Raw genomic sequence first — 16,790 nt, 5'->3', positions numbered from 1 at the left:
GAGTAATATTGAACATCATTTCTTATATATCTTGCTTATTTGTATGACTTCTTTGGAGAATTGTCTTAGTTAAGTCCATTGCCTGCCTCCTGACTCTTTATTGACATTTATTCTTGTACATAATTTTAATTCATAGGGATATTCGTTTGAACATATATAATATACTTTATCTATATTCCTTCCCTCCCTCTTTTCAGTAGGCCCCATTGTTCCTCTAGACAGTTTTGCTTCTCCTTTCATGTCATGTATACATACATGAATATATGCATCTATATAAAACATAGGGAATACAGATGAGAGAGAATATGATATTTATCTTCCTGTGTCTAACAATTCACTTAATATAATGACTTTCAGTTGATTGTATTTTTCTATAGATAACATAGTTTTATTCTTTTTTATGACTGCATAAAGTTCCATTGTGTATGTATACCATATTTTCTCTTTCCATTCCTCTGTGGTTAGGTACTTTGATGGTTCTATATTTTTTCTATAACTGATGTGAATAATGCTACAATAAACATCAATAGCAAGTATCTCTGTTATGTTGACTTTGAGTCTTTGTGTTAAATACTGAAGAATTGTATAACTGGGGAATGTGGTAGATGTATTTTTAATTTCCTTTGAGGAACTTCATAGATTTCCATGATGGCTAGACTAATTTTCATTTCTGCTAACTATGTATAGGGATTTCCTTTTCTCATGTGACTGTGTTGGAATATTGACATGTTCATCTTGTGCAGGTCTTGGACAAGCAGTCACAACTGGTTGTTAAGTTCATGTGTGCAACATCTCTGTCACGTCCAAAAGACACTATTTCTCAGCATTCCTTCTCAACCTCCGACTCTTAATGGTCTTTCTGCCCCCACTTCTGTGATACTCCATGAGCCTTGGGGAGGAAGAGGCATGATATAGATGCCCTAGTTAGATCTGAGAACTTCACAGTCCTTACCCTCTCTTTGGTGTTACAGGGACTCACAATTGTGTTTGCCTTGAGTCTCAGAAGAGATTTTGGACTTTTGAACAGTGTTGAAACTATTAAAAATTATGGCGACTTTAAATTGGACAGAATGAATTAGCATTATGAGATGTTCATGAGCCTAAAGGTGCCGACGGCAAAATGGCTACAATGCTTGAACACTTGTTTTGCGTGTTTGTGCAACCTTTGGGAAGTGGGGCCTGTTATTCTTTGCTATCACTTTAAGAACTAACCACGCCCACCTCAGCCACTTCGGCCCTCCCTCGCCGCCATCTTCCCCCCCCCCCCTCTGGTGTACGTGTGTGTGTGTGGGTGCGCGCGCGCGCGCGCGCGTGTGTGTATGTGTCTTTGTTTTATTTTTGTCTATATCTCCCTTTTTAAGTAATAAATGTCTAGCTTTATGTATAGCCTTATGTCCATTTACTCTGCCGTTCACCATATCCAGCCGCTTGACTCTGCCGCTCGCCCAGGGACCCTGTACTGCTCTGGCGGCAGCTTCTGCCTGGCTTGCAGGCTGCCCGGGCCATCATATCATCATTATTTTTTAAAAGAACAAAAGGGCCTAGCTGTAGGAAGTAGATTACTATTCGAGTAAAACTTGAGGGTTATAACCCAGTCCCACTGCTGAATGGAGTTGTCTTGCTTTCACTGGAGCCATGTAACTGAAGCAGTTCTTGGAGACTGTCTCTTGAGTGCCAATTGTGTTCCTGTCTCACGCTCCTCCAAGAATGGAGTGGGCAGTAAAGAGTATAAACAGGAAGTACTTTAATGCAAAGTTTGGATTAACAACCTTAAACAGTGTAAAACATAGAATACAAACCAAATAGGTTTAACACTTAGTAGCAGTGGGGTGCTGGCTGAAAGCCGCTACAGCTCTGAGAAGTGTTTCAGCTCTAGTAGGTCTCCAGAGCAACAGGTCTTGAAGCCTTAAGCTGCAGCCCCCTAAAGCTTCAAGTGTGAAGTTTGGAGCCACTATTCTTGGAGGTTGGGAGCAACTTCAGAGACAAGTTTCCCTTGGCACCCAGTTGAGTTTAGAGTCTTAGAAGTAGAAGCAGGCCATCTGATGGTCAAGTCCTGGAGGCTGACTTCAGCAAGCTTTGTGATAGTTACCTCAGGTGCAGGGAGCCTCCAAAGAGTCTGTCTCCAGCAAGCCTTGAAGGGAGGCAGTCTGCTCCTTTTCCTTGGTTGTTTTCCTGCTATCCAAGAGCATCCAAATTTATGGCATGCCTCCTGAGCGCTGACTGAATTTGAGTATGCAAATGAGGTGACATGACCATAGCAGCCTTCATAAAGGAAAACATTTAATTGGGGTGGCTCACATTTTCAGAGGATCAGTCCATTATTGTGACAGGGAAGCATGACAGTGTGCAGGCAGATGTGGTGCTGAGCTGAGAGTCCTACATCTTTCAGGCATTTTCTTCATCAATAGGCAGTTGTTTTCCATCTCTTGGTAACTATACATAAACTGCATGTGTGAGTGTCTCTGAGACCCTTTCAGTCTTATGGAAGGGCCTTGGTATCGATGTCTTCTGTCCAGGTGCACATAGATGAGGGTTTTTTAAATTTATACTTGATGATGATGATGATTAGGTGTGTGTATATGTGCCAAAGTGTTATGCTTAGAGGTCAAATGCAGGTCATCAGCCTGGGTGGTAAAATAAAAGTACCTTTATCGACTGAGCCATCTTACCAGTTCAGTAGTTATTTTTCATATGCAAATGCGAACTTAAGAGAAAACAACATACTAGGTGCCTTAGCCAAATATCTTGGGTGATTTCCTTTGGTGTATTTTCTGATACTTGAAGCACAAGATTCTGGAATAGTTAGATTTATTTTTGAGAATATCTTGTGTACTTACTCTGTAATAGAGAATGATCTTGAACTCCCGATCCTTTTGCCTGTAAACTCCCAAGGGCTGGAATTACAGTTTATCACCACCGTATCTTTGAATGCCTACCTGAAAGTTTGATTTAGTTACTAGTGATTTATTAAATTGACTATTTTGATGACTACATTTAGTTTCCCATTTTCTACTCCTTGTGTTGGTTTCAAGTATTCTATAGAGATATTTTTTAAAAAGAAAATCTATGGTTGTAGTGTAGCTTTAATAACGCAAGGATAGCTATTGCATATAGTAATGTTTTACATATGCTTTAGACTGGGAAACACACACCTTTTTTTTTACCATTCGTTGTGAAGTAAATGAAACTTTTAAGAACTTTAAAATTTATTTGTTTTATTTTATGTTTATGTTATTTTGCCTGCATGTATGTATGTCAGAAAAGCATCAGATCTCTGGATGTAATTCTCTGCAACTGGAGTTACAGATGGTTGTGTACCACTATATGGGTGCTGGGAACCAAACCTGGGTCCTCTGAAAGATCAACAAGTGCTTTTAACTGCTAGCCATATGCCATAGTTAGGATTTCTATTGCTAAGATGAAACACCATGGCCAGTCATCTGGGGAGGAAAGGATTTATTTGACTTATACTTCCACATTGTAGTCCATCATTGAAGAAGAGTCAGGACAAGAACTCAAATGGCAGGAATCTGGAGGCAGGATCTAAAGCAGAGACCATAGAGGGGTGCTGCTTAATGCCTTGTTCCCCTTGATCAGCCTGCTTTGTTATAAGAACACAGGATACCATCCCAGGTGGCCTCATCCACATTGCTCTGGACACTCCCACATCAATCATTAATCAAGAAAATGTCCTCCAGGCTTGCCTGCAGCTGATCTTGTGGAGGCATTTTCTCAACTGAAGCTCCTTTCACTCAGATGACTCTAGCTTGTGTCCAGTGGACATAAAATTCGCCAGCACACCGTCTCTTCAGCCCCCCTTGAAGAACTTTATAAAGAACTAGTGTTACCCATTTCTACTCCCAGCGACTTTTATTTAATAATTTACTTGTGTGGCCTAGATCTTGGTATTTATTTTACTACCTTAAAGTAAAATTTGTAAGTAGTTGCAAAATGGTGGGCAGTGGTGGTGTGCACATCTTTAATCCCAGCACTCAGAAGGCAGAGTCTGGTGGGTCTCTGTGAGTTCTAGGTCAGCCTGGTCTACAAAGCGGGTTTCAGTACAGCTAAGACTACACAGAGGAAACCCTGTCTCAAAAACAAAAATCAAAAGTTGCAAAAATATAGAAATGGCCATTTATCCTTTGTCCACTTTTTTAAACTAATATTACAGTTTACTTAATTAGACAGTATCAAAATCAGAAAATTCACATTGGCACAAGAGTGTGTATAGTTCCGTGTCATTTTAGCACATAAATATTTGATGTCAGTCACCATATTCAAGATAAAGAATCATTCCATTTCTACAAAGTACTTTCTTTTGTACTTTGCAGTTATACCTCGTTTTCTTACCCCAAATACTTTACATCGGCACTTACTAATCTATTTTATAATTACAAACTTTTAAGCGAAATAAATTTTGAAATGGTATCAACTTAACAATGTTTCAAGAATGTTATCAAGCTAATCAAATGGATATATGTAAAGTGCCACGTCTATTCTGTGCTCTATCGTATAGTGTGCAAGCTGGGAACTAGGCTGGAGATTTAGAAACCTACACACACAGAGACATGGGGACACGGGTTATCCTTGAAACAAGAACGTCAACTTTATTGTGCTCCGGGAAAGCTTATATAAGGATCATTAACTGATAGCCACGCCCCAGCTCTTGGGATTTCCAGCTGTAAAACCCACCAGAATTCACTCCCCTGCCATCAGGAACTTGTGAGGGTCTCAGGCTCAGAGCAGCTGCAGGCATAGGAAAACAAGTTGTTTTGCTTGGTTCACTCAGGCAGGCAAAGTCAAGGGGCCAGTGGTCTGTAGTCCCCAATAAATAGAGTTTTTGAGACGAGTTTAAAAAGTCAGAATACTGTGTAAATTCATCTACAATCCATTATTGGAACTACATGTGTGCTGTTCAGAGAGACTCTGGATGGTTCTTTCTCTGTTGTGTTGTGACCTGTATAGACTTTCAGAACCTTGAGGAGAAGCGGGACACCAGAAACTGGAAATAGAGTTACTGACCTTTGCAGCTGTGTCTGTGAACTTCATCCTGGGTGTGCTTTTCTGGAGCCTTTCCAGAAGACCCTCTACAGAAATATGACGTGGGAAACCTTCTAGAGAATGACTTCTGTAGGAAAAAAAAATGTGAAGACCAGAATATTGAAGATGGCTACAGAAGTCCCAGGTGATAAATAAGAAGTTGAGCGGTAGAGGAAACCTTGTCAAGTGTGTCCTGTGTGGTACAAAAGTGGGTAGCCAGAACATTGAAGATGACTACAAAAGTCCCATCAGAAGTCAAGTCGTAGAGATACTCTGAAAATGAGTGAAGCAACCATCTGTGAAGATTCTAGATTGTGTTTTGAATAAGAAAACATGCATGTGAAATCAGCCCTCCCCCACTGTGTGTGTGTGTGTGTGTGTGTGTGTGTGTGTAAGTCTTCATTTGTCATTCATCCCCATCAGAACTCATACAGACAACAAAGACTATGATTATGAGGAAAATGGAGGAAAATGTGGTTGTGATGACAAATCTTGGTTGTCAGCATGAAGCACCTGGGAAGAGGAAGCCTCAATTGAAGACTTGCTTTCATTAGACTGACCTGTGATCATGTCTGTAGGGCACTGTCGAGGTTGCTCGCTGGTAAGGGAGGACTCAGCCCATAGTGGGTGGTACGCTCTCTGGACATCTTAGCTTAGTCTTATGGTGCTGACTAGACCACAGGAAGCAAGCCAGTAGACAGTGTTCCTCCATGGTTTCTGCTTAAAGCTCCTGCTTTGAGTTCCTGCCCTCACTCCCTTAATGATGGATTGTAACCTGGAAATAAAGCCAATTGAGCCCTTTCTGCCCCCAAGTTGCATTTGATCCTGATGCTTATCACAGCAACAAAAACCAAGCTAGAATTCTGGAAAACTTTAGCTTATTTCCATTTCTTCCAGAAGCAAAGAAAATGTACACGTTGGAGATATTCTGTAAAGGTAAGAAATGTGATAAAGTCTTCAGTGTCCTAAATTCTCTTAGAAATCTCCAGGGACCCATGCTGGAGAGAATCCTTATGATTATAAACCATATCAGAAATGCTTCAGCCTCTTAACTACTCAGCTCCATGAAAATACTCACACTGGAACAAAACCTTCTACATGTAATCAGTGTGGGAGAAATTTTAGTTTTCTATAAAAAACATGCATGAATGTACAGAGAAACCTCATGAATGAAAAAGAAAAACAAGAAACCCAACAACAAAAACTGCAGGAAAACCTTCCAGTGTTCTGTTTCCTTCAGAAACAGAAAAGAATTCTCAAAGAAGAGAAACACACATGTGAGCACTATGGGACAGCTTCAATCATTCTAGTACTGTTTAAATGCCCCCAAAAGCTCACATTGAAGAGAAACTATGTGTGTAAGAAAGCCTCAAGGACTCCAGTTATCTTAAAAAAAAAATAAGACTCATACCTACAGCAAGTGGGACAGCTACACAGTCCTGACAATTCTAGCAAATACAAGAATGTAATGGAAAGGACTTGTTTCCATTCAGATTGTAGGAAGGCCTCAAATTATGTTAGTTTAACTGAGATAAGAAAGTACAATATGGAGAGAATGTTCTTAAAGACATGAAGTCTTAATTAGCACACATATAAAAAACCATACTCAATTAAAATCTTGTGCATGCAAAATATCACAAATGTTTATAGATTGGTAGGTGTTAGGGATTATGCTGACTTAGTAAATTAGTGGTTATAGATTTTCCACTAATAACCAGGAGTTCTCTAGCACGGAGTAGTTATCTAGGTTTCCGGTACCAGAGGCGATTTCCCTCTTCAGTGTGTCTTAAGTCCAATTAGAATTGATGGTTACTGCCAAGTTATGTGTGCCACTCCTGAACCCTTTGGGTTATTGTGCCAAGGTAGTTGTTGTGGTTCATATGCATCATAGACAGGTAGGACTAGTGGTTGCTTCTCTCCTTTGGAAGCTTGCTTGGTGCTTTTTGGTATCATGAAATCTAGGAGGAACATTTTGATTGCTTTCAGTTTGGGGCTATAAAAGTAAGGTAGAACATACTCATTTACTGTAATTATGTTTCAATTCTCTCATTTTTATTTTTGTTTTCTCCCTCTGTTGCCATTTCTGTGTTGTAGAATATTATTTTAAGGTGTGTTACTTTTTGTTTAAGCTCTGGAACATTTGTTTAATGATGCAAGGATGTGTTTGATTAAATAAAATTCACCTGCAGTTCAGAGGCTGCGTCAGCAACTAGCTGACAGGAAGTAGTAGGGAGGAGCTGGGTGGAGAAGGGTTTATAAAGAGGGGTGAGCGAAAGCAGGAGGACTTCTTAGGGGATGCTAGGAGGCGAGTCTGGTGAGCGGCTTGCTATGCAGCTTCTTTGGGAAACAGGATTCTATCTCAACCTTTGAATCTTGAGTTCTTTAGTGGGACAGAGCTTTAGATAAGTTCTCTTAGTAGTTTTAAAAGAATCGGTGCCCCAGGGAACAGAATTTCTTCTTAGCTGTGGCTCTTACAGCCTAGCCGCTGCTGGTAGCAGCGGAGTTGCAGTTACTGACTAGGATAACCGTAGTTTAAAAGGCAGACAATTAAAAAATAGGACAACACTTGTGAACGGGTTACTTGACATTTTAAAAATTCCATTTTGATGTACATGTGTGTGCTATTTTTACTGTTTGTATAGAAGTGATTTCTCTAGGTATTACTTGTCACAGCGTTTTGAATAAAGTGAAGAAATATGGTTCTCTGTGAATTTTTTTACTTGAAATTTTCACACATGCATACAATACATAGGAATCTTATCCAATCCCACTTCTTTCTGCTAACTCTTCTGCTCCCTCCCCAGTATATCTCCCTTCAAGTTTCATATTCTCCGTATATATGAATATAGGTATCGGTATCTACTAAACCAAGAGCTACTCATTTGCACATGATTATGGGGTTAATCACTGAGAGCATGGACAACCTGTCAATGACTTCCCTTTGAAAAAAAGTGATTCTCCCTCTCATATCAGCAGTCATCTGCCAGTAGATCTTTGGCTAGGAGTGTGGCCTTGGGAGTTCCCTCACACCTCTGTGTTGGAATTTATAACTAGCTTGGTCATGTGCAGGTAACCATAGTTGTTGAGTTCATGTGTTCAACACTTAGATCCTGAGGACAGCATTTTGCAGTACTCATCTTCACCCTTTGCCTCTTATATTCTTCTTGTCTTCCCTTTCATGATTGTTCCCTGAGCACTCAAAGTCTCTTATTTTTAGCACTTTGAGCAGGTATGAATCTTTGCATTAGCCACTACCTCCTGAAGCTAAAAGCTTCTCTGTCCAAGTTTGAGAACAGTACAAACCTATGGGTAAAAACAAGTATTTAGAAGGCGGTTTGACAACATGGCCATTTAGAAAGACAGCACCAAAAGGGTCCTCCCTTGGGAATAATACTTTCTAGGCATGGATTTGGACCATGTTTACAGTACCAAACATGAAATTCTCTTCTGTGAAGCAGATCTCAAATCCAATCAAGACAACAACTGGCTACCCCACAAACAGCCTTGCCACTATTGTACCGTTGTGTACATCTTGCCTAGTAGGTCAGATTTGTAGCGTGTGGAGTCCAGGGTTGTGTAAGACCATTGATGTCATTCCCCCCAGAAGCCTGCATAGTACCTTTTGGCACTGTGAAAGCTAGCCAACAGGGAGACAAGTTGATTACTTGTGTCCTACAATTAAAGTATTTGGTTTCTTCAGTAGTAGAGTCTTACTGCCTAGTTAAGATGGTCAACCAAAAGTAGTAGCAATAGCCTTTATTGTTTGAGGTGTTATACCTAACACTCAGGATTTTCATTTAATAACCCATGTTTTCTAGAGCATGTCTGTTCATACAGGATACATTTGTTCAAAATTCTTTGTTGTTGTGATACTCTTTTTTAAAAAAATTAAGATTCTTTTATGTTTATGAGTGTTTTATCTGCATGTATGCATATGTACCACATGTGTATCTGGTTTCCATGGAGCTTAAAAGAGGGCATTAGATTAATGGAATTGGAATTATGGATGGATCTGATCCATTTCTAGATTTTGGGAACTGAACTTGAGCCCACTGCAAGAGCAACAAGTGTTTCTACCTCTAAAGTCCCTGTTGTTTTATTCTTAGCTCATACTCCAGTGAGATTTTATAATACTTAGTTTTGGTTAATCTACCCCACCCCTCCTTTCATTCCTTTGAAGTCCTTTTTCTTTTACCTCCTTATAATTGCCATAATAGATTCAGATGAATGCTTCTTTATTATAAGAGTTCTTTTATTAGCTATCATTCCTTTGAATATTGCTTTTATTTTCTCCCTTTGATTTTAATTAGGTAAATAACAGATCTTCTCAATTCCATCCTTATGCCTCTTCTTCTATCAGTTTTCTACCTTCTTACCTGTGGTCTTGATAAAGGTGATTTTTTTTCTGGTCTGTTTGTTCCATTTTGCTAGTTGTCGCTTTAGCTTTATATGTTAACTTACCCATTGAACTTTGTTGTTTTTAAAGTTTCAATATTAGTTTAATTTGTGATTTTATTTTAAAAGCTGTTTTTCTTTTTTGTGTTTTATATATGTATTTAAATACATCTGTTTTCAAGTTTCCATTCAATAGTGCTATACTTTGAAATTTGGGGATATCTAATTCAGTTTTTATATTTTAACCTCTTACTAAATTTGTATTGCTTCTAATATAACTTATGATTTGAAATGGGGGATCATTTTCAACAGGACTGTTTCTGAGTTTAGTTCTTGCCTGGGTTGAGAGTGTTGTCTCCAGAGAAGTTTCATCAGTATCACATTTATGTGTTCAATCTGGAACCAACTTTGACTTTTATATCCTTTTAATACTAAGAATTCTATAAGGTAAAATTCCCTGAGCCTTTTAACAACTGATAATTTTTCTAGACTGACCTTCCAATGGTGGCTCAATGGCCTTATGTGGATTATTTTAGTCTATTCTTTATGATGAAGGTATCTTGTGGCATCCTTTCTTTTCTAGGCTACTGAGGCAGACAGACCCAACATGACTAGTGTAAGTCTCAAGGCTTTGGTTATGTACTAGGAGATATCCCTTACAAATTATTGCACATTTTGTCATACATTTAAAGTGTCTTTACCAGGTGATGGTGCTGTATGCCTTTTATCCCAGCACTTGGGAGGCAGAGGCAGATGTATTCTTTAGTTCGAAGCCAGCCTGGTCTACAGAGCAAGTTCCAAGACAACCTGATCTATCTATACGGAGAAAACCTGTCTTGTAAAACCAAAATAAGTAAATAAAAGTGACTTCACACTTTATATTCAATATGTCTAAGTGTGATTTTAGTCAAAGGACTTTCATATTTCTAGAAATGGAAGTCTGTTTACTTATTTGTGGGCTGTGAGCTTCCTGAGGGTATGATCAGTGCCAACTTAATTCGCATTGCTTCCTCGGCCCCTAGTGCTTATATACACCGGACAGTAAATTTGTTGAGGGGATAAAATGCTGTTCGTGAGAGATTTAATTGTAAAAGTGAAAACTAGAATAAACCTAAAAATCTAATAGCAAGGAACCAGTGTATCTGCTTAAAAGTAAGGGATTATTACTCATGTAATACTTTTTTAGTCAGAAAATCATGATCTGGAGAGCTGCATTATAAGATTTAAAGATATTAAATATTAAGTATAGGTAAAATATGATTCAGTTTTACTTTAAAGTATGATAACTCAAAATGTACATAGCAAAACAAAATTAAAAATGAGAGAGAGAGAGAGAGACAGAGACAGAGAGAGAGAGAGAAAGAGAGAGAATATGAGAATATGAAATTGTGTGGAAGCCAGAGGTCTACACTGGGAGCCCTCGTCTGTTTCTCTCCATCAGTTTAGAGATCCAGTCTTTCTCTTTCTGAATCTTGAGTTCACTGACTGGGTAGGCTGTCTGACCAGTGAGTTCCAGGAATCTGCTTTTCCATACCCTCTCCCAGCCCTAGGCCTGGATTAAAAATACATGCCTCTTGGCCAGCTTTTTACTTGAGTACTGGGGGTCTGAACTCAAGTGCTCATGTTTGCATGGTGGGCCTCTTACTGACCGAGCTATCTTTCTAATCCTACTCCTTATTTTGTAAACTTTCTGTATTGTGGTTTATAATGACAATATTAAAAGGGAAGAGATATTAGTGTCCTTAAAAGCTTTTAGATTTAAATATACTAAAAGTTGATAAAACATAAAAATTCCAGAATTAGTTTTTATTATTAAAATATTTTCAGACTTTTATATGAAAACACAGAAAAAGATCTTTCTGATACTCAGCGACACCTTGCTAAGAAAAAATATGAGCTACAGCTTACTCAGGAGAAAATTATGTGCTTGGATGAAAAAATTGGTAAGTTTATTTTTCTATCATTGCCTTTTATTTTTCTTAAGTTTTGTAGAAAAATATATTTTTCTTTCCTTTAGTTATAAATACATTTAGGAAGAGGCCATTAGCCTTAAGTGTATGATTATGATTAATTGAAAATGCATTTTTATTTAACTGCAACGTTTTTAAAGTTTAGATTTAGAACTGCAAATACTTAGTTACGGCTTGAATTTTTCAGTGAAGAATTGAAGCAGCAGCCCCCTTCTTTATTATAATTACTTGTAATTTAATACTGTTTGTATAACATGGCAACTTACTCAGAGCAGTTGAAAGAAATTGTAATGTGTATATGTTTCCACTTTGGATAGAAAAGTTCATATATTATATTAGTTATATAAATAATAGTGTCTGTGTTTACAAAAAAGTTCAGTTTGATAAAAATTCCAATTTATGTTGACATGCTCACATCTTATTCTTCTTAGAAGCAACAGACAATTTTTTTTATTTTATTTTTTTTAAAGTTTATTAAATTATAAAAGTTTCCATTTCCGCCCCTCCTCCCAACACCCTCCCACTCCCCCCACTCCCTCTCCTCCTCCCTCTCCATCCCTAAGAGCAGTCAGGGTTTCCTGCCCTGTGAAAAGTTCAAGTTCCTCCCCCCTCCCTCCAGGTCAAGTAAGGTGAGTATCCAAACAGACTGGATCCCAAAAATTCAGTATATGCAGAGGAAACAAGTCCCAGTGTCATTGTCAATGGCTTTTCAGAAAGACTCCGGGCCAGCCACATTCAGAGAATCCGGCCACATTCAGAGAATCTGGTTGGATCACGTGCTCGTTCAGTCCCAGTCCAACTGGCCTTGGTGAACTCTCCTTGTTTCAGTGGGTGATTGCACCCCTCGTGGTCCTGATTTCCTTTTTCATGTTCTTCCTCCTTCTGCTCCTCATTTGGACCTTGCGGGGCTCAGTCCGGTGCTCCAATGTGGGTCTCCGTCTGTATCGTCATCCATCGTCGGATGAAGGTTCCCTCTGGTCTTGCCTTCTTTGCTCACTTTCTCTTTCCTTCTGCTTCTCGTTTGGACCTGGGGAGTTAAGTCCAGTGTTCCAATATGGGTCTCTGTCTCTATCTCCATCCATCGCCAGATGAAGGTTCCGGCTCTCTTGTCTATTTCCAATCTCCAGGAGGATAACTACATGATTTTCTTCAGGTTCACCTTCTTATTTAGCTTCTCTAGGATCACGAATAATTTTTGTCAGGATTATGGAAGACTAAAGATAAGGAAATTTTTTTAGTATTTGGAATTCTCGGGAAAATTAGTTTTTCCCAGAGAAGAACACACTAATTGGTTATCCAATATCACAGCCCTGAAAACATACATAACAAGTAATACTATATCCTCTGAGCAGGTTGTATTTAAATATTTATACGCATACATGTATATAACAGCAGTTAAAGAAAAAGAAGCCATGAATTTGAAACAGAACAAAGGGCTACATGGGAAAGGTTAAGGGGAAGAAAGGAAAATAGGGATGATGTAATTATAATTTCAAAAATAAAAAAATTACTTAACCCCTCCTTCTAATGTTTAGTAATTGTTAGCGTGAGTAACTAGGTAAATAGAATTGCTACTGATTGAGACAAGAAAGATTCAAAGAGAAATCTGAAAGATAATATAATAAGATCCCATATATACATGGTATTTTAAAACCATGAAGTAACCTGGGGGGTGGTGCAGGGACAGAGAATAGGGAGAGGAGCATTCAAAAGAGAGTAAGAAGAAATAAAAGAAGTGGGGAGAGAACCCAGAAGTTGATCTGGAAGACAGGAAGGAAAGGTGTTTTAAAGGAGAGGGTATAATCTCTTGTCAGATACTTTTGGAAAATGAAATAATATGGGCCTAAAAATTATCAATAAACATTAGTACACTGGCAGTCTGGCTAATAGTGACCCAAAATATCTTGGAGTATTAATTGTGGAAAAGGAAGTGAGTCTAGGAATGAATGAGAAGTCAATAAAAGTGGGAAAGAACAGAAAAGTCTCTTGAGACTTTTGTATATATGTACATTATATGTATATATTTTACACACACACACACACACACACACACACACACACATATAAATAAAATCATATTTGTACCAAGAGGTAGGTTCAGAATCCCTGAAGCTAGGGGCCAGGAAAGCAATAGAGATCCATTTGTGCTGGAAATGTCAGGATTGTAGAATGACCACCCATTGGCCAGTGGCCATTGTGAAGTGAAACAAACCTAGCCTTTGTGACAGATGGGGGAGAGCACATATGCCTATGCATACACACACACACACACACACACACACACACACACACGTTCATATGAACATATATAAACATGCTTATATGCATATATGTTTTATTTAAATATTTTAATTAGTATAAACTCATTCTAGAAAGTTTACAAAATAAAAAGTTGAACTAGACTCTTGAGACATTTGGTATTGAACAACCAATTGGTGTGCTGTTCCCTGAAGAAGGATATTTTTTTCTGAGAATTCCAAATGTTAGAAATAATTTCATCTTCCACAAGCCTAACAAAAATTGACCTGGTGCTTCTAAGAAGAGGAAGATGTGGTCACATCAATTTACACAGGACATTTTATTCAAGTGATTTTCTTTGTAATCACAAACAACTTAAAGATAGCAAGAATCTAGCATGGTAGTTCCTACCTGCAATCCCAGCACTTAGGAGGTTGAAGTAGGAGGATCATGAATTCCAGACCAGTCTGGGCTACATAATAAGTTTCAAGTCTGACAGGTCTATGCCATGAGACCCTGTCTCAAAAAATCCAAACAAACAATACAGCAGAATACAATACTTATTAGATTTTTAGAGAAGTAGATGTTTGTATTCTTTTCCTTTTGCTGTGCTAAAGTACCCTATCAGAATGAACTTAAGGGAGGAAGGATTTATTTCAGTTTACAGTTCAAAGTAAAGTTCATCCTAATAGCAGAAAAGTCAAGACAGTAGGAGTTTAGAGTAGCTAGTCACATTATTTCTGCAACCAGAAGAAAACAACAGATACAGGACCTACTGTTTAGAGGATGTTCCCACCTCCAATTAAGAACTGTCTTCCACATCATTTAGTGTAATCAAGATAATCACATATAGGTATGCCAAATTCTGTCATTTTGACATCACCATGATAGCTAGATAATAAATAGATTGATTGGTTTTCAGTGGAAATATACACAGATATAAAAACAAAAAACGTGTGTTGCCTGAGAGGCATTCCTACCTCTGAGAAAGATCATGACATTTTTAAGTACTCTATGATGTGATGGGATGGTATTACCACTTAAGTCCTGCTCTGGAATGGCTCTAGACAGGAATAACTGTAGGTGCTGTCTTAGAAGTCTGGGCTAGCAGAGCTCTCCTGGCATAGCACTTGAAGAGTGGTCTCAAACTCTGGCATGTGACATAGTCTCCTAGAAGCTAAGAAAGATCATTGGAGCCAGGCTTACTGAAGGTTTATGCCAAGTAATTCTGTGACCCTAAAGCACCTACACTCTAGACCAAAGTTCTCATCCAGTGTGGATTAGAACACTGTGGGGTGGAGGGCACAATGTCTTTGTCAAAAATACAAGTTGCTGTGCCCACTATCAGAATTTTTGATTCAATAAGACCATAGAAAGCCTAAAAATTGGTGTTTCCTAGGTGGTTCTGACAGAGGTGAAAAACACAGTTTAAAAAACGCTGCTTCATACGAATTATTCATGCCTTCAGTGCCTGTCAGAGTTCTCACAAATAGGATACCTCAGATGATTGTCCTCCTTAGGAATTTTAGAAAAATAAGAATCAAATTATTAGGAGACAATTAACTCTAAAGTTGATTTAATTGAATATTTGATTAAAATTTGTTGTCAACTTTACATTCAACAGTCATTTTAGGCTAGATGGGAAGTTAATGGAGAAAATCCATAGGTTGTTTTGATATTCCACCTGTCTCATTTGTTCCCTTCCTGTGCTCTCTACCACATAGATCAGTCTAATTAGATGTTGACATAGAACTTTCCTTTGTTATCATTCCAATTGTGCTTTTACATTTATGGACATTTAGAACTTCATGATTCACTATGGTTATTATCACAAACAAAAGCATCTTATTTGGGTTATGATACTTTTAAGTGATTGAAAAACATAAAACAACTAGTTATAAAATATTTCAATCTGATGAACTGGAAAAAGGTTTTATCTTGATTTAAACAACACCTTTATGATTATTTAGATAATTTTACGAGGCAAAGTATTGCACAGCGAGAAGAAATCAGCATTCTTGGTGCAACCCTCAATGATCTGGCTAAAGAAAAGGAATGCCTGCAAGCATGTTTGGATAAAAAGTCTGAAAATATTTCATCCCTTGGAGAGAGTTTGGCAATGAAAGTATGTTCTGAGAACTGGTAGACAAGATATGCTTAAATGAAATGTTTAAATATTAAGCTGTGGGTTAATCGACTCAGAAGAAAAGAGTAGGATTTTCTCAGATTTTCCTAGAAAGTCAAAACTTTAAAATCTGATGTTGAAATGTCTTAACCCAGTTTTAGGAAGTATGCATGCAAATATACTAGCTAATCTTTAAAACTTACTTTTCTGTCATGAATTAATGATTCGTCTAAATCAAAATAGAGTAATAAGAATGATGTTTTTCTTTCAAACATTCTATCACCTTGGAGAGCCATATGTTCATTCCATTAAAATTGCCTTTGTGGTTATAAGTTAGGAACACACTGTTTTTGTTTTTTGAGGCAGGTCTCACTGTGTAATCCTGGCTGGTCTGGGACTCAGTATGTAGACCAAGCTGGCCTCAGAGATCTGTTTGCCTCTGCCTCCCAAGTGCTGGGGTTAAAGGTGTGTACCAACAAGCCCAGATTATTTAAGGTATTTTGAGGGGGCATATGTTTTATGCCATTCTCAGTCTTTAAGAGTAAGTAGTCTGTGTACTGCCTGTTCATAAAGTTGGGTGATAATTCTACCCATGTGTTTTTTCTTGCTAAACAACAACAGAAGATTTCACAAGGAAGATAGAAAGATAAAAAAATCCCCCTTTTAGCTGATAAACTGATTGTGAAAGCAACTCTAGTCTGTTTTTTTTTTTAAAACCAATGTTTTAAGCAAAGATGATATCATTGGAGTACGGTTTTTTTTTCCCTATTCTAAGGGAACTAATTCAGTAATATATCCATCTGTCCATCCAGTCTTCCAACAAGTGTTTATTGACATGTACTAGGTGGTATAGTAAAATGAGGGTGAATGTGGCCATAGAGTTACAGAGGAAGATCCCACTATGAGCACAGGTAAGGACATAAGCAGCATAAGGACATAGGCATCGTGTGTTATTGGAGTCTGGCAGAAGCTCATCTGATTCAGCCCGGGGCTTGGGTCAGGGGAGGAGGAAGGTCTAGGAC

The 16,790-nt window shown here is 38.2% G+C and overlaps 1 protein-coding gene across 4 annotated transcripts in view; it reads left to right on the top strand.

Moving 5' to 3' along the window:
* Positions 1–16,790, top strand: part of Tsga10 (testis specific 10) — a 97,162-nt gene that overhangs the window by 44,388 nt on the left and 35,984 nt on the right. For all 4 annotated transcript variants that reach the window (XM_087898079.1, XM_087898078.1, XM_048430291.3 and 1 more), the window contains 2 exons: positions 11,263–11,378; positions 15,614–15,768. In XM_087898079.1, coding sequence (XP_087754205.1) covers positions 11,263–11,378; positions 15,614–15,768 — 271 coding nt within the window. The remainder of the gene's footprint in view (positions 1–11,262; positions 11,379–15,613; positions 15,769–16,790) is intronic.

The sequence above is a fragment of the Myodes glareolus genome, chromosome 18, assembly GCF_982192425.1.
Source record: "Myodes glareolus chromosome 18, mMyoGla1.1, whole genome shotgun sequence".
In the NCBI taxonomy this organism is placed as follows: domain Eukaryota; kingdom Metazoa; phylum Chordata; class Mammalia; order Rodentia; family Cricetidae; genus Myodes; species Myodes glareolus.
Note: the sequence above shows the minus strand (reverse complement) of the source record. Positions and strands in the feature narration are given on the sequence as shown.